Source organism: Poecilia latipinna, unplaced genomic scaffold, assembly GCF_001443285.1.
Source record: "Poecilia latipinna isolate Pla-1442-1.1 unplaced genomic scaffold, P_latipinna-1.0 Scaffold187, whole genome shotgun sequence".
NCBI lineage: Eukaryota > Metazoa > Chordata > Actinopteri > Cyprinodontiformes > Poeciliidae > Poecilia > Poecilia latipinna.
In genome coordinates, this window is record NW_015112803.1 from 22,918 (window position 1) to 46,476 (window position 23,559).

Below are 23,559 nucleotides of genomic sequence, written 5' to 3' on the forward strand. Positions count from 1 at the left end.
GGGGGGAGGCGTTATTTTGGATATTTTGATAATGTCCAGTTGAATTTTCTTTGGTTTCTAAAGCCATTGGATAGAAAACAAAAATCACTTCTGATATTAAGAAACAGAAGCTATTGTGTGATCCAGACCAATGTTTCACTGTCAGTGAGGAAAAATGAGGTTTAAAAGATGAAGAGAAATGTCAGGATTTTTAGTTGGAGACTTAAAATTTTCCAAAAGGTAACTTTCACACAGAGACTAGGATCAAACTTTAGTCATCTAAATACTAACTACTAACACAGGAACCTGATTCTTCCACTCAGGTTAATTTTGTTTCTGTTTTTTGTGCATTTATTGGATCTTTTGCTCTTTTATCACTTTTAATTATTTTCCTCTGCAGCAATTATTCAGCAGCTGTTCATAATCACCTGATTTACTCACCTGTATTCATTCTCTATAAATTCACTGGTTTCTATTTTCCTTATTGCCCTGGTTCCTATAAATCCACTCCATTATCCACCTGCTGTCATTTGATTCCACCTTGACGACACCGAAACGTAACAGCATTTTCAACAATATCTTCACAGTTTTCTCATGATCCAGAGTTCACTAATATTCGAAGCATCACAACAACAACAAAAAAAAAGTTTACAATTTCTGTATTCCTGCTGTTACGCAAAAGCACGGTGCCGTTTTCAGGGCGATAGATAACTGTGTTTTTACCTTCTTTTTTTTCCCCAACCCCTGACTAAACACAGTGTCATCTCACTGAAACTGATGTAGTGCCAGATAAGACGCGTTCATTTTCCAAAGCTTGTTCTGTGATCATAATACAGCGCAAAAACATCACACAAACATTTCCCAGGACTTTGTCCGCTGGAAAGCTTTTCTAAACACCCGCCGGAGAAAAACACTCATCTTCCAGCGGCTGACACCAGGAGGACAGCTGATGACAACAATGCACCGGTTCATGTCTTTATTTGGGGTGGAAGCGCCGGAGTCCTCGCTCCGAGCTGCTTAAGTGCTTAGAGCCAGCTCGACTCATCCCTGTTCTGTAAATACAGAGGTAATGTGTTGGTTTGTGAGCGTGTGTTTACACTCCCGGGTCACAGGGTTGTGTTTTACGTTTTAAATGGCCAGACCACTGTTGCCCCATTTACAAGAAGTAGATGAGGATTGATGAAAGTCCGCCTGCAACATCTCTTCACTTCGCAGCTCCTACCATAAATAAGGTGGGAGATATTTGCCCCAGATTTCAAAGCTTACAAAGAACACCTCGACTGCTTAGCCAAAAGATCCTCTGGTGTTCAGAAATGTCTATAGACGTTTATTCAGCTGGACTAAGGAAAGCTAAAAGTCAGCATGAAAACCAGGATTACACTTTGGGGAAACAGCAGAAATAAATGCTGGGTTTATGGTGGGAGGGTTTAGTTAAATTGAGAAAAATGCAAGACAAATTTGTAAAGAGCGGCTTGTGCGTTTGTATCGAATTCAAATCAAATTTGCTTCAAATCATAAAAACACAAAAACAACACACAGTGAACACGTGAAACACTACATTTTTTCAAGTGGAGTCGTTACACATCAGATTGTTGATTAATATTTTGTTGATTATGTTTCAAAAGCAACTCTAGATTTAAAGGCACTCAGTGTTTCAGCTGTTTTGCAGTTTTCTGTATGTTTCCACCAATATGAACTAAACAACAACTGTATCACTTATTTTCCAAGAGATGAAGTAAGAAATTGTACTGAAAAAGTAAAATTTTTCAGTACAACTTTAAATAACAGCTTGTAATCACCAGTAATTATACACAATATTCACACCATAATGTAAATAAAGACACATTCCTGTATATTTAGTATAAATTTCATCTGAATTCATTTGTGTATGGGAAAAAAAAAAAAAATTATATGTTGCACTCTATAATCTGCTGAGTCATTTCTTTAACACAGATGCTGAGTTTATGCTGATAGGATGAGTTAGGTAGTTTTGACCAATTAAACATTTTGAGTCCTAAATTTTTGGGGTAAAAAAAAAAAAAAAAACAGAGAGCAGAACCTGTAAGATCAAAGTGTGTTTTGAAACATCGTCACATCGTTCGGGATCATTCCTGCAATTTAGCCTCTGTTATCAACGCAGAGGAATTGAAACAAAGGTGGAATCTAAGTTTGCAAGCTGAAAACCTGCCTGGTTTTTGTCAACAAAAACTTAACGGAGGAAAATTCATACCTCATGTTGTGTTTTGGCTGAGTCCCTCCAGCAGAGATGACAGATAAATCTCTGAAACAAACGGCACTGCTGACCGCAGATCAGGCATGATTTTAGGTTTAAGACGTAATTGGATAGGAGTGCTTTCTCATTTAAAGTTTAATCGCTTATGTGCTCTTGTTTATATCCACTTTGTTTACGTGTGAGACTGCTGGCCCAGAAGTAGTTCACGGAGTTTCTGCAAAGTGTCGCTGATTTTTTCCAGAATTATGTAAGTAAAGAAAAAGCTTAAGTGTTGAATTTGAAGTTTTCTTTTTTCTTTTGCTTACAGAATTAAATTTAAAACAAAAAGTCTGTAATGTTGAGAACATCTGGGGACTAAACTGCATAAAATGTAGAAACAATATGAGATGAAACATGGATTCTTGAGTTTAACTGTTCTTTTTTTTACGATGACTAATGGATAAGAATGTATTGAATTAGCAGTCATGGCGATTTTGCTCTGTTACTGTTTCTTACATTTGCAGTTTGCAAACATTTTGTGGTTTAATTACACGCCTATTACTGCTTTACTGACAAATATAAAACGGCAGAACACAGGAACAAAATGGCAACGTGCAAAATGTGGATCAGAGAGGATTAAACTGGAACAGCTGAATTGTTGGTCTCACTTTTTTGTTACTGCTTATAAGTATTGGAGGATGGAGTTACTAGATGCAAATTATTATTTAAAAGGCCATCCCTAAATTTAAAAAAATGGCATCTTCACTGATGTTTTGGAGGTTTGAGAGTTGTATAACAAGTGGGAGTTGGTAACTGTTTTAATGGGAAGCCATGCAGGGAGGTATTAGTAAGTTTTGTCTTGTGTTTTCTCCTACTTGTCAGCTTCTCCGCATGGACTGATGAAGGTTCAGCATCTTCTGTTGAAAGTGAGAAATCAAGATGTTATTGATGAAATTCAGGAAATAGCCGCACTGCTGGATGGAGTGAAGACACTACAGAGTGTGTTTTCTATGCAGAGTTAAGTTTGACACACATCTTAATTTTGTTTTGGTCATATTCTTTGATAAAAAATGTTTAGTTTTATCATTTTGTCATTTAGGTTTCAGTCCAGTTTTAGTTTTAGTTGACTAAATTTACTCCAAATTAACTTTGGTTTTTAGTTTTTTGCATGATTACGATTGGATAGTTTTCAGGCTACCTTGTTTCCAGGTGTCTCTTCAGATTTGTAGAGCTTTTCTTTTGTTTCTTCATACAAAATGTATTTGTTGATGTCTTTATGTTCTGATATGTTCATTCTTTCTTTCTTTCCCGTTTTTGCACTTGTGAACATGTGATCTCCACCTTGTTTGGTCCTGCCACGAAGGAAATTTAAGTCTGCTATTGGCCTATTCAGGTCATCCTTCTAAAATTAGATCTGATTGGATATCATCTCGCTCCAACATTCTTCTTTCATTTTTTACACAAAGTCTTCATCATGATAAATGAGTTCACACCAAGTTTTCATCTAGATAACTGGAAAAATGTTGTGGAAATTATTCAATATCTCATTGCTTAATGATTGTGCTTTGATTGATTCCAACCAGAAATCGTGTTTAGCAAATTTCAAGGAGCAAAAGCAGCCGTTTGTTAAAGCCTGCACTCTGTTAATAAGTGATGCAGTTCATAACTGCATAACTTTCCCCTGTTTGATGATAACAAATCCACCAGTCCTGTCATAAACTGCGCAATTAAACAGTAAGAATGACAAACACCAGGGCTCTTTGTGAGGCCTGAAGACACATGAGGCTACTTCTACTTATTGTTTCCTTTTACTGCTATGAAATAGAGTCAATTTAAGTTTTTCATTTAAGACATTGTCCAGACAATTCCTGTTGTAAGGTTATCGCAAAAGGTTTTGTGTACATTTTTGTGCAGATATTCGCAAGAAGAGCTGCAGCTGTGCTTTTTAATCTTCTCTCTGATTCTGGAAGGTCTCTTCATGACAAGATGCTAAAACAGCAGGAGGCGTTTTGTTTCCTGTGGTTTTTATTTTGCATTACAGGAAAAACTCAAGATGAAAGAAAGGTACCAAATATATTTGGGGCTTTCAGAGCTTTATATTTCTCTCACCACTATAAATGACCACTTTAATGTAGTAGAGTAGTACAATTTCATCATATTCAGTAACTCAGTTCACAGTTGTGGATGTTTTCAAGCCTTTATTTTGGTTAATCTTGATGGTTTTCCACTTACAGTTAATGAAAACATGAGAATATTATGCCAGACCAGTAAAAAAAATGACATAAGATGTTAATTTGATAAACAAACCTCATTGGAGCACATGTTCTAATTTATTGAATATAACAATTCACCTCCAGCAACATAATGATCCCTAGAAAGTTGTTCCCTGATAAATCACCAAGCTTCAGTCATAACTCTGGATTGAAATGTCTTATCAGTGACGGTAAAAGTCTCACAAGCTGGACGCTTTCCTGGAATAGACCTGGCTTTTAGGCAGCGGTCATGAATCTTTAACACATTCACTTTATTTTATCAGGCTTAGTCTATCCTGAAACAAGCTTCGATGTTTTTGTCTTTCCATTTTCAAGCTGTTAATCTAATTAAGTTAAAGAATTTGGAGGAAGACCTTCTTGATTATTCCACACTTTTCTGTTGCACCTGTACCTTTGGCAGCAAACATGGCCTTTGGCCACCACCAAGCTTAATATGTATTTGGCTTCTCCATGTTGGTAGTGGTGTCAGGTGTCCATTTATACGCAAAAGTTTTCACACAATCACTCTAGAGCACAGTTGTTAAACTCCAGTCCTCAAGGGCCACTGTCCTGCAGTTTTTAGATGTGCCACAGTAAAAAAACACTGGAATGAAATGGTTTAATTACCGATAAGTTCTCCAGAGCCTTGCTAATTATTCTATTCAGGTGTGGTGCAGCAGAGGCACATCTAAAAGTTGCAGGGCAGTGGCCCTTGAGGACCGGAGTTTGACACCTGTGCTCTAGAGAGACAAATAAAGCAGCCATCTTTAAAAGCGTCATATGAACCCAAAGTACCCAGTGAGAATGTTCACATGCAAAATATCGTAACTCCATGTAGAAAAAGCCCCATCCACCTCTTGAATTAAGTATTGTTAATTATTATGTATCAGTATTATGTAAAGTTGACTTTTTTTTTTTTTTTTTGCTTTATATCAGGAGTGTCAGGAAGAGGTTTTAAATTGCGGAGTTAAATTTTTTTAAAGTTTAATTTGATGTACTTTATTTGGTAACACTTTATTTGAAGGGGTGTGCATAAGACTGACATAAGACTGTCATAAACATGACATAACATCTGTCATGAACATGAATGACTCTTCAATCATAAACCATTGTCATAGAGTAATTTGGCAAATAATGACACTTTTAATGTAAAGGTGCACTAAAAGTTGCATTAAAAATTCCTTAAAACTGTAAACTCTGCATTATTCAGAAAATAAACGTTTAACGCAAATGTCCATTAAAACTTGCTTTAAAAGTCAATTAAAAGTGTCAATCTTGCATTAAGTGTCATTATTTACCAATAACGCTTCATGACAACAGTCATAAACATTAATGAAGACTCCTTCATGTTTATGACAGTGTAATGTCAATCTTATGCACACACCCCTTCAAATAAAGTGTTATCACACAATACTGCCACTTTAATTTTTATATGAAATTAAATATAAGGTTGGAAAAAGAAGAAGGACGTTATAGGGTCTATTATTTTTTTCATAGCTGTATAATAAAATGCATTTCTTGGTTGCTGCTGCGTCATCACTTATGTATTTTGAACACATTTACGTCCAAAACGTGGGTAAGGCCAAACAGTTTCCTGTGCCGCTGTAGATTTGATTTGAACTGCTCACCCTGCGTTTTGTCGCTCCCTGGTGGCCACTGATGAGCACTACACCCCGAGCAGGAACACAGTGCTCGGAACATACCGCCTCCTGTTGCTGCACCTCACTGTGGGATCTGCAGTCGACCTTTCAGGCTACACACATGAACGCAGAAAGCTCGTTGACGCGTCTCCCCGCTATGTGCGACCAGGAGGACGGTCGGTGGAGTTCACCAGCGCGGCGCCTCCTGCTCTGAGCCCGGAGCTGCTGGAGTAAACTGGGCTCTCGTCTTTGCGGGGGAATTTTCTTCTTCTCCTCTTTTCTGTCTTTTGGACCCAACTTGTCAGAGAAGCAACAGAAGGAGGGAGGGAGGAGGCGGTTTGTTTCGTCGCTGTCTTCCAAGAAAGTGTGAAACAAGTGTAAAGACAGAGAGCAACAGATGTTTTTGGTGAACATGCAGCTGGCGGAGGAATGAAAGCGGCAGCGAGGCACCGGCGGCCCTTCCAGCGGTTCTGCTGCTGCGGAGTCGGGCTGGTCGCCGTCATTTGGCTCACGCAGGTCCTCCAGGCTCCAGGTGAGACCTTAATTAGGACGCACGGCTGCGTGGCAGCGACGGAAGTTCACTCTAACTCCAGTATTATAACTTAGTGCTTAAAAATATACCCCAATCTGAGTACTATGTAAAATTATTTGCAGTGAAAATGACAAAAAAGACGAGCAAAAGTACATGTTGTGCTATGTTAGTAGTATTAATAGTAATATTAGTCTAATGTCTATTAATTTTTATTGTTATATATGCATTTATTTTATTAAACGTACAATTTTGTATCTTTTAAACGACATGCATATCTTAGAAGTAAGTCAGTATCTTCCTTTTAAAATCTCAAATTTTAGTGCATAACCACATGCTGTTATCAGACGGCTATGCATTCTCTTTATTCCCATTCTGGTTGAATGTCTAACCTTTAAAACAAGCTGAACTTGCAGAGTTTAGATTGACTCTCCAGCAGCACGCCCTGCTGCTGCATGACATACTTCTGCGTTTTTCCTGACATGACTGCAGCCCATCCCTCAGCCTCTCTGTCTGGGCTTCTTGGGATGATTGACTCTGTTCACCCTGCAGGGAGGTGACAGATTGTTGATCATACAACGTGGGCACAAACTGTGGCATGTGTAAATCCAATCACTGGGGGTGTAGGCTGGGCATTATCTGTAGCTCAGAGGACAAACTGACTGTGACTAGGCACGTTAAAGACACATTATTTCATGAAGAAACTGTTTTTATATGTGAAAAACAAGGTGGATTTTAATAATAAAAGATGGTAAATTAAAAAAGTATGACTTATTTCGAAACAAACTGATTTGGTAAACAGAATCCTGGTTTCCACCTGATTTCAGTTTATAAACATCAAATTAATGCAGAGAAACGACTTGATTTGCCATGATTTGTGTGGCATGACTAACCTGTGTAAATATACATCTGTATGGCTGTATATGTAGATAAATATCTATTTGTTTTTTAAACGGTAACAGTAAAATGAATACCTTGACTGCTGAAATATTTTAACAGTGTTTTGTGTATCATTTTGCCGGTTTTGATGCGCCTTCCTTCTTAACCCAAGCCTCGGCTGTTGTTGTTTCACAGTTGAAAATATTTCTAAAACAGGGAAGTTTGTGTTTCTCGTGGTCACATCCTCTCATTTGGCAGAGGGCAGCAGTAGGGAGGCCAGAAAATACTCCTGTCTCTCTGCTTCTTCCTTTTGCTTCTTATTGAAAGGAGTTTAAAATGTTGGAACGTACGACAGAACTAGGGAGGAACAATATGAACAAAATATGAAGTGGAAATATGATTAACTCCCATTTTCCTCACTCTTCTCTTTCTTCCCCATCAGTTTTAGCCTCTAGGTCACTACGATCTGCAGTTGCACATAAATCAGATGTTTAGAGAGCAACACATCTTATGTTACAAACGATTTCTCCAAATTTAACACAAAATGCCAGTTTTAATAGCTAGAGTGGTTTCAGAGTAAATCAACCCCTTCTAGAGGAGCATCTTAATGCAGCACCTTTTGCTGTTATGACCTGCTGCATGATTCACAGTGAGACACCAGAGACGTCTTCACTTCGTTGATGTTGTTTGAGAAATGTTTCGGTTCGTTGTCCAAACCCAAACTTAATCTTCCCCGCAGACCGCTGATTTCCTGATAATTCATCGTAAGTTGTACCTTTCACACCCTCCAGATTTTCAGTGCAGCAAAAAGTCGAAGCCCCAGAGCATCACTGAGCCACCGCCTTGCTTTACTGCAGGCAGGGTGATTCATTCTTTCTCCTCCAGACGCACTGCTGGCTCTGAAAGCTAACATTTTGAGTTACTGCTTCACAGAATCCTAAAACCTCTTGGCTTACTTACACAGTTTGGATCCGGCTTCTTTTATGCTTTTGGTTCATAAGTGTTTTGCTTTCTGGAGTTCAGGCATTGAGCCCTTCAACTCTGTGCAGGTTTTTCTCCTGTCAGTGAAGAGTTTTTGACCATCAGCCTCCTCAGGAATAGCCGCTGGTGGTTCTACTTCCTGCCACATCCAGCCGAGATCCCTTTAACTGTAAAGCTGAAAACTGTCCAGCTGTATCGGCTTCCTTCATCTCTTCTTTGAGACAAGTCCTTTGCCCCTATTTCTAGCACGCAATAAAACTTTCTGTTATCTCAACTAACAAAGCATCTGATTGGTTGCATCGACTGCGTCTGATTACCACATATCGTTTGCAAAGGTTGTGAAGAATTATCCTCTGGGGGACTGAATGATTTAGATCAGGGGTGTCAAACTCATTTTTGTTTTGGGACAAATCACAATCATGAATGCTCTTAAAGGGCCGGTTGTGACAGAATGTATTGATAAAACCTGAACACAAACTGTTAAAATATCAATGAATTCTTATAATTAAATAATATTACTGAACTTTTGCGATATTTTTGTGATTTTTTTTTGCAATAAAAATTAAAGTGTTTGTGTTAATTTGGAAATATTTGCGATATTTGCACTTATTTTGGCGGTAAATGCGACTTTTTATTACCCACTTTATAAATTATGGATTATAATCTGTCATCAGTTAAGAATGAGGCAGCTATTTAGTACAAGTAAGAAAGTTTTTGAGAATTTTTGAGAAAGATCTGCAATAAACTCCCAATTGTGTACAAGTGCAAAAAAGGTTGGTGGCTTTGTGAGAATTTCCATGATAATTTTCAAGAAACTGGAGGGAACTGATTGATATAATTTGGCAGTAAACGGATAAAAACTGCATTGATTTGTTTGATAACATAATATTAAAGCACATTTAGTGTTTAGTTTAGAATCTATAGGGCCACATACAAAGCTGTGGCAGGCCAGATTTGGCCCGCGGGCCTTGAGTTCGACACATATGATTTAGATTGTGCAGTAGTCAATGGAACTGGATTTAGGGTTGATTTTGGAGGAAATCCTCATAACATTACTTTTATTTATTTCAAAGAATAAGTGTTGAATGTTGGCAGTGAACCTATTTTGCAGCAGAGTTGGAATAATTTTAGGAGGCTCTGAATTAATTATGGGCACAAGTCCATCCGGTTGGTACAAATAACTCCACTGAAAGCAGAACCCATCATACTTTCTGGCTTTAAGCTGATAAAATGATCAGCCGCTGTCAAGATGTTGCAGATACTTGTATCTGTTTGTGTTCTATATTATCTATTTGTTCATGATTTTTCACAGGAGTAACTCGCAGATCTCCATAAAACAATGACTATTTTTAGTAGAAGCTGTCTTAGTAGGCAAACAATAAAATGACAGATATTAGATTATATTTACTTTCTGCATAGAAACCCAGAGAAATGTGTTGGTTCCGTGAAATACGGCGGCGATGCCCCTAAAGGCGTCACCCCACCCCCTCACTCTCCTCCAGCTCGTCATCCGCTCGTCGCCTTTGCTGATGTGGTCACACACTGTCACACACATCCTCAGCAGATGCTTCAGCACCATTTTCCCCCTTCGCCTCCCGCGCGCATCCAACGGATTCGAGTAGCTGAACTTTTTCATTTCTGCCAGGAGTGTTTTAATTCCCATTTGGGCTTCATCCTGCTTCTGCTGCGTGCCATCCCTTTGTGGCAGAGTGTCCCGTTGTATGAGCCGTGTCATTAATATTTATGCTTCACCTTTAAATTATGAGTGTGCCATCAACCTGAAGAGGTTCTCTGAACACAGACCAAGGCTGCTCGCTCGAACCTTTTTGGCAAAGCTTGTGGTCTGCTGATTGTAATGGTGACAGGCAGAACAATACTGGAAAATATTAGACATGCTGCTGTGTCCACAATAACACAGCTTTTGTAGCCATTTATGGCTATCCGTGTCTAAGCCGGTTTTTTTTAATCAGGAGCTGCAGTAGTCATAGTTAACAGTAAATAAATGCCGCAGTAAATCTGGGTAGTTAATAAGCCATGCACACCTTTACGCTGCTGCAGAGTAGAAATGCTTGATGTTATCTGAAGTTGTCATAAAATGTCAGCTTCTTGGCAAATCCTACAGAAGATGCTACTAAGCTCAACAAAAAAAAAAAACCTTTATGGAAATGTGCTTGAAGGAATAAGAGTTATCCATGTTGTTGTTTTTTTTTTTCTTAAACCACCTGGACTTCAACTAGACCACAGATTAGACATCAGAGATTAGAAAGCTTGTTCTGAATCTAAAGATTCAGTATGGTATGCTCCAGATGAAGATTACTGCTTATGTAATGTAATTGTGGCCAGAAATCTAATCAACCTGTGTATTTACGGTGCTCTGAGAAAGGCTTCATTCCCCTTAAACTTATTCATATTTTGTGGCATCACAACCACAGACCTCAGTCTGTTGGGATTTAATTTGTAACACAAAGTAGCATCCTTGTGAAGTGGATGGAAAATGATACATTTTATTTAGTCAGACCCCTTTAATCTGACACCTTTAAATAAAATACATCACAAATAGCTGCTTTGTGAAGTTGTCTAGTTAGTAGAGTCCAGAAGATTGCAGAAGACTTGAGACATGGGCAATGGTTCACCTTTCAGTCAACATAAATGGCCCAGTCAAAGTCCAGATCTAAATGTGGCACGACTTGAGAACTGAGGCTCATTGAAGCGCTCCATCCTGTCTGACTGAGCTGGGTCAACTTTGTACGTTTTAGGTGTGTAAAACTGGGAAAAAAGCACAACCAGAAGATTTCCAGTGCAGTCAAAGGTCAAAGTATTAACTCAGGATGGTTGATGCACATCACCTTTCTCTGAGTTTTATGAGTAAGAAAATTAACTATATATCTAGGCCTGTCACAATAAACAATAAATCAATTAATCGCATGATAAGTTAAAAGAAACTCTTTTTCTCTCTTTTTACAAAAACTGGATGATAAAAGTTTTCAGTCTGGTGTTTTAGTCCCAACTAGCCCTTTTTTTCCAAAGACAATTTAGTTCACAGACACTTAATCATTTATTTTATTTGTTGTTTTCTTTATTTAATTTGGGTTTTCCAAATGTTTTCCAGTTCCAGTGTTTAAATGTTCATTAGAATTTAAAGTCTATTGAACTTTGAGAATGTGTTCTTGCATTTTTATGCCATTATAACTACTATTATATTACTTGAATATGTTCTTAAAACAACAATGTTATCGTTTATTGCAGTAAGTTCTGGGACAATTTATCGTTCAGCAAAGTTTGTTATTAAGACAGGCCTATATATATATAAATATATATATATATATTTCTTTGTTTTCTTCTCCTTCACAATCTTGCATCACTTTAAGTTGGTTTATTAAATAAAATACCAATAAAATTCACTGACAAACTTCAAGCAACATCAACTCCTTTTAAAGACTCTGTAAAATAGTTGATTAGTTACATTTCTAAGTTAGAGTTAAGTTCTCCGTTGTAGTTTAGGGTTTACTGTAGTTTCTTCTTGATTAAGCCACCTTTACAGAGCTTATTCTTTCAGTGTTTTATTTGTAAATATTAGTCATAGAGCTTGTCACATAATTTTCCTGGCAGTCACTGGGGAAAGTATTAACAAGTCTGTCATTCTTGGTGTTTAAACCCAAGAACATAAAACCTAATGACCAGAAAAAGGGTTTAAAGTTTGCTGAACACACCAGTTAGGAGCTTTTGAGATCAAAATGTTCTCATAAAGATTTATGTGTTTTATTTTTCGCTGTGCATATAGAAAGCAGATCAGATTCATTGCCTGACATTTAAGGACTCGTTTCTGCTGCATTATGTCTGTGCGGAAAGCTTTATAGCATCGACAAAAAGCCTTATCATTATTTATTACTTTGTTATCTACCTGTGAGGCCATAAATGTCCACAAACTGTTTAATGGCGTTGAATAACAGCTTTGTCTGAAATATCCCTGTTCCTTTGTGTTCAGTCCTGCTCTTTTGTTGAAAACTTAGTGTCCCGGTTGGTCTGTAAAGTATCCAGTAGGTTAAACAGGTAGTAAATTTTTTTTAACACAGTTCTGGATCACAGGGAAAATGACTAAATATGGTCTGTTACCATACAGATAGTAAAACTCAATCATACTGAATCTGAAATGGTCAATAGACTTTAAATGACCTAAATCAGACCTTTTCATTTATGCCACTTTCACTCAAATAAAACAGAAAAAAGAATCTGAATCATATATTTCCCTATCTAATATAAAAGAAGGTTATGACAACAAGAAATGCTCATTGGGTTAAACTATAAACATTTATTTCTTTAATATTTAATTTTTTCCTAAAAATATGTCAACTAAACAAACACATCAATAATAAAGAAGGAAGAGCTCATTTTGATCCATTACTGTAACAATGGGAATTAGGGGCATGCTGCAAATTTATGGTGCAGTTTTCCAACTGAGTGACTTTACAGTAAAAAGCAGAAATAAAAAAGTTTATTTTTTCCCAGCAGAGCTGCTGCTGGGAAGAGGCAGGATGTTAGCGTGACATGAAGCTTTCTGGCAATTTGTCATGAGAAAGGTATACTGAAAATATGGCTTATTCATAGAAAACAGACAAATTTACTAGTACTAAATTTGATGTGGTTCTTGCATTTCAATATATTATGCAGTTCATCGCACTACCAACACTGCAGGATGTTGTCACGCTTTGATGTGGTGCATTCATGTTGAAAAAAGGAGATATTTTTGAGTTTCTTATCAGGTAACGACAGGTCAGAGCAGAACGACCTGAAAATCAGCCATTTCTGGTTAAAAACACATTTTATGACGCATCTTTGTTAATAAGTTATTGAACATTTAAACAGTTTCTGTTAAAAAGCTGATGTTGCCTCCATATTTGGTATGAATAGATAAATGACCATTGGCAGGATCATTTTTATAAATGTAGATATTCAGAAGAAATGCTCCTTCTGTAACAATCTACTAATATTTCATTGTTTAGAATAAAGCAGTCATTTCATTTCTTTTACCTGTTCCAGCTTATTGTTTTTTATATATATATAAATATAAAGCCTAATTATATGAAGTGATTTAGGCTCAGAATTAGGCCTGAATCAATAAATCAATTAATTGAATGATAAATTAAAACAAAGTCATGGCATGATTTATCTCTTTTTTCTCTCTTTCTACCAAAAACTGGATGATAAATCTTCAGTTTGGTGCTTTGGTCTCATCCAGTCCTTTTTTTTTTTTTTAAGAGGACCGTTTTGTTTACAAAGACTTCAAAATTTATTTTATTTGTTGTTTTGTTTATTTATTTTGGATATATTAACATGTCTTCCAGTTCCAGTATTAAATGTTCACTAGAATTTAAAGTTTTTTTAGAATGCCCTCTTGCATTATTATTTTGCCATTACTGTTATATTGCTTAGAAATTATCTCAAAACAGCAATATTATCATTTATCGCAATAACTTCTGGAATAATTAATTTGTCTAACAGAAAATTTTAAAAATTTCTGACTTATTTTACCACCTCATACAAAAATGATTTATTCTACAGCACTTTTTTAGTCTAGCAAATTACAACTAGATGGCTCTAGTTGTAATTTCTCCACCTGGAGTCTTTATTCAGCTTTTAAAAACAGGATTAGGTTATTTCCATACAAACTCTACAAATCAGATTTTATCTCTGGTTGTTCTGGGACCGCTCTCCTATATTTACATCATGAACTAAGTTTTGTCGTCTACACCAACAATCAGTTACATCTGACTTACAGGTCAAAGGTCAACGTCAAAAGGAAGACAGTAATTTTAAGTACCCTATATTTTTAACTCTTGAATTTTTCACATATTGTCATGTTTCTAGCAACAAATTTGTTTTGTAGGAACAATGGACCAGAATAATGGCAAAGTGAAAGGAACATTATTTATGGTTATTCACAAATAAAAATCTTAAGAAGAGGTGTTCATTTGAGTCTTATTATCTATCAAAATGTTTTACACATTTGGAGAGTGAACTTTTTGTCTGTTCTTTGAACAATATCACCTCGGACCCATGCTATTCAAGCCTTGCCACAATTCTTAATTTGATTTATTTAGATTTGTACTTTGACTTGGCCATTTTGACACTTCCATTTTGACACATCAACATGGTCGTTGTCGTAGTGGAAGATGAACCGTCACCTCAAGACTCTTACAGCTTGCAAATGTCACATTACCCCTTGAAAAATGACACATTTTTGACAAATGTCTACTTTAGGACATTTTTGATTTATTTTAAGAAATTAAGAAGGTTTTAAAATAAAGAAAAACATTTCACTCTTAGAGAATCAAGATGTTATTCAGCACACCTTATTCTAGAAGATTGTCTCTTCTGCTGCCTGGAAAATGAAACAGTCAACTGTCTTCAGTCAGAGGCATCATTACAGGACAGACTGCTACTGGACATATTTCCTCACCATTCTTATTTTCTATTAAAATGTCATGAATATATTGGATGAAAAGCCCAAACAGCTAAAGTTAGCAGTTTTCAATTACCACAGTTATTAGGAGCCATAATAAGGGGTCTAAAGAGCCATTTGCAGCTCCAAAGCTGCAGGTTGCAGACCTCTGATGTTGGCCCAAATCTGCAATTGGCTGTCATATGACATTAACACATTAAACAGGGCCTTGTAGGGCTTTCTTTCAAAAATGAAAGCCCTGCCACTCTTCAATAATGTCACAATTGTGGAGCTCAAGAAATAAAGCAAATTTTTCTACATTTCTCCCTCTCTGCAGGTCCAAATTACCATGAACCTTGACTGCTCTCCTCATTAATTTCCTCCTGCTGCACAGTATGTTAAACGCTTGAGATGTGGCATAGTCTAACTTTTCTTTAAACTTCACAACTTTCTGACCTGTCTGCGATGTTCCTTGGTTTTCATTAACCGACTTCCAGACCGAACGTGTCATAGACGATACAGCCAAATTTGTAGAACCGTAATTCTGCCACACGTTGCGCTATATGAAAAGATCCAGCGGTTTCGGAAAGGGGAGACGTTGCGCTTTCCAGCCAATATTGAGTTATTACGGTAATTTCACCCCCGCCGTAGCAGGCAGTGAAATTAATCTGAAGGGCACTCGGTAAATTGCGAAAATAACTTGCTAGATATTGAGAGTTCCAGTTGTTATGGATAAATGGGAAAATATATATTTACTCACAGGACATTTAAAGAACTGCGTACAATTACAATAAGCAAAAATATCCAGGCAGAGATTGAAACTTAGGTCTTATAGGGCTATATGCTAAGTAGCAAATAGCTAGTTAGCAAATCGCTAAGTAGCTTCTGAGTGCATTACCTCTGAAACCTTCACAGAACAACTGGATAGAGTTTAAATCACACACAGGTGGACTGCATTGACTATGTGGAGAGTTGGCTGCATTAGAGTTTATTTATTTAAGGGTATCAGAGCAAAGGGGGGCAGTAAAGGTGGTTAACAAAAATTGTTCCAAGACTTTTTATATTTTCATTTGTCAAAATCTTTAAAAACCATTATTAATTTCAACTCTTTTGTGTTGATTGATGACATAAAATCCCAAAACCATAAATTCAAGTTTGTGGTTAAATGGTATAAATACTTTTTCAGGGCTTGAGTTTAGCACTGCTGTTAAGCTAACCCCTGATGGAAACCCTGTTTAACTTCACCGCCACAATCAAACTTACAGCCATAGTTATGAGGGCCTTTAAAGGAGTGTAATAAAAAATATTCTCCATGATATTCCACTGGAAGTCTTTGCTTTCTTATGATGATTGCTGCATCTAATAATCGTTTAGCATAAAGGAAAATCTGACTTTATGTTCCCAGAGGGATATCTTTAAATAGCCTCCTCTCTCAGCCAGCCGTTTACTGTATTTGGAGCCAGAACGTTTGTTTTTCACACACATATGAAGCATCTCATCCTCTTTCCATCCCAAAGAGTCTGTTACTCACCTCAGCGAGTTCAGAAAAATTTGAATCTAAAAAAAGAAACCGAGCAAACATGACGTTTTCTGCTCACCTTTTTATTATTAGATAAGATGTTTTTCTAGGTGACTTGTCCCAGTTAGGAGTGTGAAAATGCCGCACAGCCATCTGTGGCAGAAACCTATTTGAATTTCATACGAGTCGAGCTCCTCTTGATGCCTCAACATGAAAGCCCTCAGGTCTCCTCTCGGCCGCGACCGCTGGCCTCGTGAAATGGGCTCATTGAGCTGTGAGGTACAAAGAGAGAGTGCAGCGCCTGGCAATCACGAAGTGCATCAGACGCACAGACAGGCTGCTTCGTATTAATACTGCGGCGTGATGGAGAGTATAATAAATATCACTTTATCTCTGTGGGTGGTGAAGAAGGATGTCCGTGTTTTTTCTACCATAATTGGGATGGTTAGGCAGATCTATCTGAGGGGAGTTTCTTGACTGTTGCCTCCCAAAAGCCTGTAGTGACCGAAATCCACATGAAGATAAACTACTGAAGAATGAAGCACAGAGATTGTTTCTGAACATACTGCTATCTCTCTCAGCCAGGAACATAAACTGCAAGATAGAGAATAAATCTGTTCAATTTTACTCTAAATCTTTTGGCTATTTCTGGGAATGTGTACAAGAAAGTCAGACAAAGTGGCTTTATAAACGTGTATAAAGCAGTGGGCACAGCTTGGAGATAGAATAAAGATGATTCTGTTCAGTCATTGTCTAAATTGGAAAACCGGTGGAAATGACTGTGACAAGTTAGAACTATTTTTCCACTGTTTGTTCCAATAAATACATTGATCCCTCCATACTGAATGTAAGCATGTGCTTGGCTTCGCCCTACACTGACCGCTGCTGTTCTGTTACAGAAACGAAGTCCTCCGGGCCTCAGCCAGGCGTGAACGGTGAGCTGCTGCGATGGACACGCAGGTTGATGCAGGAGAAATCAGACAACCAGAGCCTGGATGAGCCCCGAGCAGGTGAGTCACCTGGATGGATGTCAAACACCTCCAGACTGAACGCTGCGAGCGGAAACACGGGAATTTGATACGTGGGTTTTTAATCGGACTCTGACTTCATATTATGTAGTGTTAACTAATGTGAGCGAATTTTTACAGATAAGCTATGAAGCCAAGAGCTTCTCCTTGGAACAAATTAGTAATTCATTATCACTAATTTGACTCAGAATGACTTGATTATTGAAAGGGTTTTTGCATAAACTGGGATGTTTTTTTAAGTGAAGATCTGCTCCTTACACTGTCTCATAGTGAAATTTAAAAAGAGAAAATAGCATTAGAATGATCTTTAATGGTTTTTCTACTCGCTTAATTTATTTTTCTGGCCATTAGCTTTTTTTCTGTTTCACCTTTTGAACAATTATTTTATGAAATAGGAAGATGTAACTATATTTGAGATGTTCATGAGATTAGAACAGCTCAAATGGAGAGTCACCTGATTATGCAAAGAATCATAATCACATTTATTTTTGCTCAGTATTGAAATCATCATGGTTTGCTGATTACTCTGAAAGTCTGAGGAAAGTTCGCCCCTTTAAATTCATCCCACAGCGTCTCAAAGAGATCAAGATCTGGGTTTTGTCTGGGCTCAAGGCTTTTCATTCCAGCCAGGCCTTGGTGGATTTACTGGTATGTCCTGAGTCATTGTCATGGTGCAGAGTCCAGTCTTTCTTTATCTTTAATTTTTTTAAACAGATGTTTTGACATTTTCATTAAATGTGTTCTAGATTTGACCTGGTAGAGTCCTGCTACAGCAAGCCATCTCCAAACTATGGCTCTCCATTTTTGGATTTTCATAAAGCACAAAGATTTCCTCCTGTTCACCTCCAATGAAAAAACTAGTTTTAAGTCCCATCACAATGTTTTAGGGCTTTCAGTCAGCGCTGATGCTAACTGCTAACTGAGACATGTTAGCAGTTTTTTTAAAAGTCCTCCACTTGAATATTTTCAACACAGTGTAAGATTTAAAATTGAGTTGATCTTTTTAAATTTCCCTCCAGACTCATTAGCTGCTATCTTCTTCCTGAGGGTCTCACGGTGGCTTTTACTCTCATTTACGGTGAGGAATTAAATGAACTGTCTTAGGTTTAAACATAGGAATCCTGCTGTGACCTACCAGTGAAGTGAAACTATTTATTTTTTTTTTTTTGTGAAAAAAAGAAACCCCAAGTTTGCATTTCACAGTCCTTTTTATAAGGACCACAGTTTGAGAATGATACAAGGCCCATCCAATACAGGTAACTAACTTTTCAGGTAAAATTATTACCTACGTAATTTTCTCATGGCAGAAAAAGTTAGGTATAAGCAAGCTTTTAAAATAAGTAGAGCCATGTATATGTTATAGATTTTTACTGACTTTGCTGCACCCAAATCAGCTTTTATTTAGTTTGCTAAATTTAGCAAACATTTTAAATTCTGTTCTTATAACTTAGAATAAATTTGTTATATTGAGCCCAAAAGAATTTGAAAACATTATTTTCTTTAAATCCAGAAAATGATTTGACTACTTTATTTGCTTGATTTTAATCAATTAATCAATTATTTGCTTTTTGTTTATTTTATTCCATAAATCATAACAAGTGTTTGTTCAAATAATATTAATTTCACTACTTTTTTCTTATTATATTCCTAATTTAATCAGACATTAATGTTTTGGCACATCTGTTTCTGATGTTGAGAGGAGTAGGACTGTCTGGTGAAGGATGCCAGAACATTTCTACTTTATTTAAATTGTTCAGACACTTTATGAAAAGCAGTCTCTCTTAGTGTAGAGTTAGCAGCTACAAAAATACTGAGTAAATCTGCCTGATCTGTCAAACCGAGGACAAAAAGTCTCTGACGTACCAGAAAGCAGAAAATAGTTTGATGTTAATAGAATCCAACTTTTGAGGGCTGAGAGACTAACAGTGTTCATACCCCTTCAACTTTTCCCACATTACAACCACTTAAATATATTTTATCTACCAATGTATTTTATTGGGGTTTTATGTGACGAACCAGCACAAAGTAGTGTAAAATATAGAATCACAACTAAACTGTTTGGTGTATGTTTCTACCAGGTTTGTAAATCTACATTCTGAAATTTCAGTCTATTCTTTGCAAAAACAGAAAAAGTAGTTAAAGCTCAGTGATATCTGAAAAAGGAGCTCTGCTGCATGATGCAGACATGGGGACTCTCAGAGTTTGACTTGAGTCCATTTAAGTTTCTAAACCAATGAAAGAAAAATCAGAAATGAGATTTTTATGTCATGTGATGAGGAATGAAAGCAAGGTGGTTTTTAAATCAAAACAAAAGGGTTTTCAATGTAGAATTAAGAAAAACCATTTAAGCAAACAAAAGTGATTATTTTAAATCAATCAGCTGCATGCTGAATTGCTGAAATTAGGCCCTCAGACAGTACAGGATTCATCTTCATCAACAACAATGCAATAATATAAGCACACAGAGAGATGTTCATTGGATGAGAAAAAGTTTTATTTTATACACTGAAGTTTATGATTATTCAGTGATAAAATGTAGAAAATGGGTATAAATGCTTATACACGGTTTCCCCCACAAAACCTGCTAAGTCAAGTGGTTGGAGCAATCAGCAGTCATTCATCCAGCATCATGCCGTATTTTTGAGTTAAAAAATGTTTAAAGTTGACAGGAAATTTGAAAATGTCACTTTATAATTATGTGTTATTGAAAGACTGGCAGATTATTACCTTAATACCAACTATAAAGTCTCAAAATGCTAAGCCTGGTGGGGGAACAAGTAAAACCTGTCATGAAGTGGTTGTGGGTGGTGAGGAGAGACGCTGAGACCCAGGTTATGGTGATGATGATAATTTTAATGATGAAGGTAGCTCAATAAACAGTCCAAGGCAGGCAGCACGGCAGGAACAAGCACGCAGCTAAACGCCGGTAGCAACAGACACGAAGACTGAAACGGGATCTAAGCTAACCAGGACTAAACAGTACGACTGGAGAGCTAGAAGCTAAGCTAACCAGGACTAAACAGTACGACTGGAGAGCTAGAAGCTAAGCTAACCAGGACTTACCAGTACGACTGGAGAGCTAGAAGCTAAGCTAACCAGGACTTACCAGTACGACTGGAGAGCTAGAACGAACAGTCGTAGACAAACTAAACAACGTTAGACAAGGACCCGATGAGGAACACAGACAGCAGGTGGGTTTAAATACACACGGGGTAATTAAGGGAATGAGACACACCTGGGGAGCAATCAACGGGGAGGACAGGACAGAGACTCACAGGGAAACAGGAAAACATAGAAAAACTCAAAATAAACACAAAAAACCACGGATCATGACAAAGCCTGGGGACCGCCAGGCTTATAGTACACCGGGGGAAAACCTGATTATGCAAGGTACTGTAATCAGGATCTAAAAGTCCTACAAAAAAAACAAAAACATTTTCGTTCTAGTGGTTACAGGGTTTACTGTTTTCAAAAAGATCGATTTATTTTTATAAAGACAAGAACATGAGCAATGTATTTTTGCTGAAACAGCAGTAATGCTGCTACTCAAACTTTCTTGCATTTGTTCTGTATTTACAGGCCTAGTAGTTTATCCACCTGGCCTTTTACTTTAGCAGGATGTACATCACTCAATCCATCTGAACTCAACAAATTTTGAAAATGACACTCAAGTCAGAAATTGAGTGTTTAGATTTTCCTGAGATACTTTTGCAGAGTAAAGTACATTGTATATGTAGGTTTAATAAAAAAACGGTGAGGCAGAGACCTGCGTTTCAATCCCCGTATGACAACACGTTGTATCTGTTTGCTATAGTGCCAAGGTTGTGCACTAAAATACTCCGGGGAACGGGCAGCTCACATAAAAGCAGAGTGAAAGTCAGAATAATTTCCCAGATGATCTGATTTTATCAGATCCACAGTTACTTTGCTTTTCCTCCTGAGCCCTGCAGCTGTCAGTATAGTTAGGATGGATTCAGATTGCTCCTAATAAAGTCATTACGGAGCCAAAACTGACCTTTATTCCTCTGCTTCTCAGGCTGATTATGCTGCTTGACATTATCCACATTCATCACAGCCGACAGTTTTATTGAAAATTTATATAGAAAATTAGTGTTGTGTGATCTAAACAGCCGACGTAATATTAATACTACAACACTTTCAGAGTCAAGTTTTGTTTTAGTAATATTTGGAGTTTACTGTGCTAATGTTAGCCTGTCAGTCACAACATTGTCTGCAATACTACTCCAGCATTGTTGAAGCCTGACTCCACATTGGGAGCCAGGCATATTCTTCTAGAAATGTATGCAAATCAAGTTGGGCTAAAAATAAACGGTGCAAATGGTTTGCCCGGATCGCGCTTCATCTGATTCCCAGTGCCTGGTGGGGGTGTGAAACCTGAGAGAATATGTGCACAGTAAATAAAAGTCATGGCAGATTTGAGTGAAACATTTGTCTTTCATGGCTTCATGAGCATACAAGGCGTGTTCACGAACTACACTAAAACGTGACAAGGACTGCATAGCGCTGTTCAAGGAGCCCCTGTTGGACTCATTTACGAGTGCATAACTTTGTTTAGGGATGCATTATCTATTCATCTTTTTTTATTTTGTGACATTATCTGCATTCGTCACAGCTGACAGTTTTATTATTGAAAATTCACATAGAAAATTCAATTTTCTATGTGTTATATTGCAGCACAACAATAATTCACTGGTTTACTTTCACATTTCTTCATGCTTCTCATTGCTAAAATCAAATGAATAAAAAAAAACACTTTGCTGTAACGGGGTCAGGTACTAACACTGCTAAGTTGCTTGTTTATTTTAGATGTTGGGTATTAAAAAAGGGTTGCCAGTTTGAATCCTGTTTCTTCCTGGAACAACCAATGGATTTGTCAGGAATCTGCCAAGTCTGTGTGCACAAAGCTGTTGAGGAGGCTGAGGTCATGTTACCATGGCAACCATGTGTTGGGGTTGCCAAAAGGACAACAACAGATTGGCAAACATTTTTTTTATTAACAACCACTATGATGCTTATAGTTTAAGCTACTGTTTAAAATAAATTAAAGTTAGTTAACCCTAACCAAACAACACGTACATAAAGCTGCATTATTAACTTTTATAAAAAATATGTTTTTTAAATATTTGTTGAAACTGTCACCATGTTGTGACAGATAATCTGTGAAAAGCTCGATCTCCTCTCTGAGCTCCTACTGCCATCTGAAGAAATGCATCGATCCCATTAAAAAACAGCCAATCAGAGCCAGGAGCAGTGTCTTAGCGCTGTCAATCAAGCACATGTACTCGTTGCTAAATGTTCTAATGGCAGAGAAACAATTTACCGATATAGGAAAACTGTTTAGTAACCATTCTTTCCTTAGTATTCATGACAGGCTGTGCTGATGGGGAGAAGTTGAATTGTAGCAGAGAGCAATGGAGTTAAGAGAGCAGCGCATATACAGGCTTGATTGACATCACTAAGACCCTGATAGTTTGCTTCTAGATAACACTGGGAGAAAACGAAGGAGCTCAATTATTTTCCCCAGAGATTATCTGACTCATACTCTCATGACATAATGACAGTTTCAATGAATATGTAAAAATAGGTTTTATAAAAGCTACATACTGAATCTTTAAGGAAAGAAGTGGTTTACAGCATAACCTCTAAATATCCATTTAATTTATTCAAACAGGCAGATTTTATCTTGAACATTTGTACTTGAAAACACATTTCCAAACTAAAAGATATGCAGGAATCAAAACTAGTCATGTTCAATCAAAATGATTTACTAAAACCATTTTATGGTGAAATAATTATGAATTTATAAATACTGACAAAGAGCTGTTTCTGTGGGAAATAATGGGGAGAATGGAGAAGAGTTTCAAATATTGGTCATACCAAGGTGTGTCCTTCTAGAGATTCTGCTTTTGGCCCAAAACCCAAAACAACAACCACACATTTGAGCCTTTCTGATATTTCATATTAACTGCCTTAAAGTGCTGGTAAAAATGGCATCACTACCCCACAGTCTGCAGCGCATCCACCTCTGAGATTACATAAGAGGCGTTTCCCCTCCGATTCCTGACAAATCGGTGAGACCC

The 23,559-nt window shown here is 37.2% G+C and overlaps 1 protein-coding gene across 1 annotated transcript in view; it reads left to right on the plus strand.

Moving 5' to 3' along the window:
* The first annotated feature begins 6,102 nt into the window (after window positions 1-6,102).
* Window positions 6,103-23,559, plus strand: part of LOC106946330 (sodium/potassium/calcium exchanger 3) — a 38,843-nt gene continuing 21,386 nt past the window's right edge. The window contains exons 1-2 of the mRNA XM_015030582.1: window positions 6,103-6,615; window positions 17,330-17,440. Coding sequence (XP_014886068.1) covers window positions 6,513-6,615; window positions 17,330-17,440 — 214 coding nt within the window. The 5' untranslated portion in view covers window positions 6,103-6,512. The remainder of the gene's footprint in view (window positions 6,616-17,329; window positions 17,441-23,559) is intronic.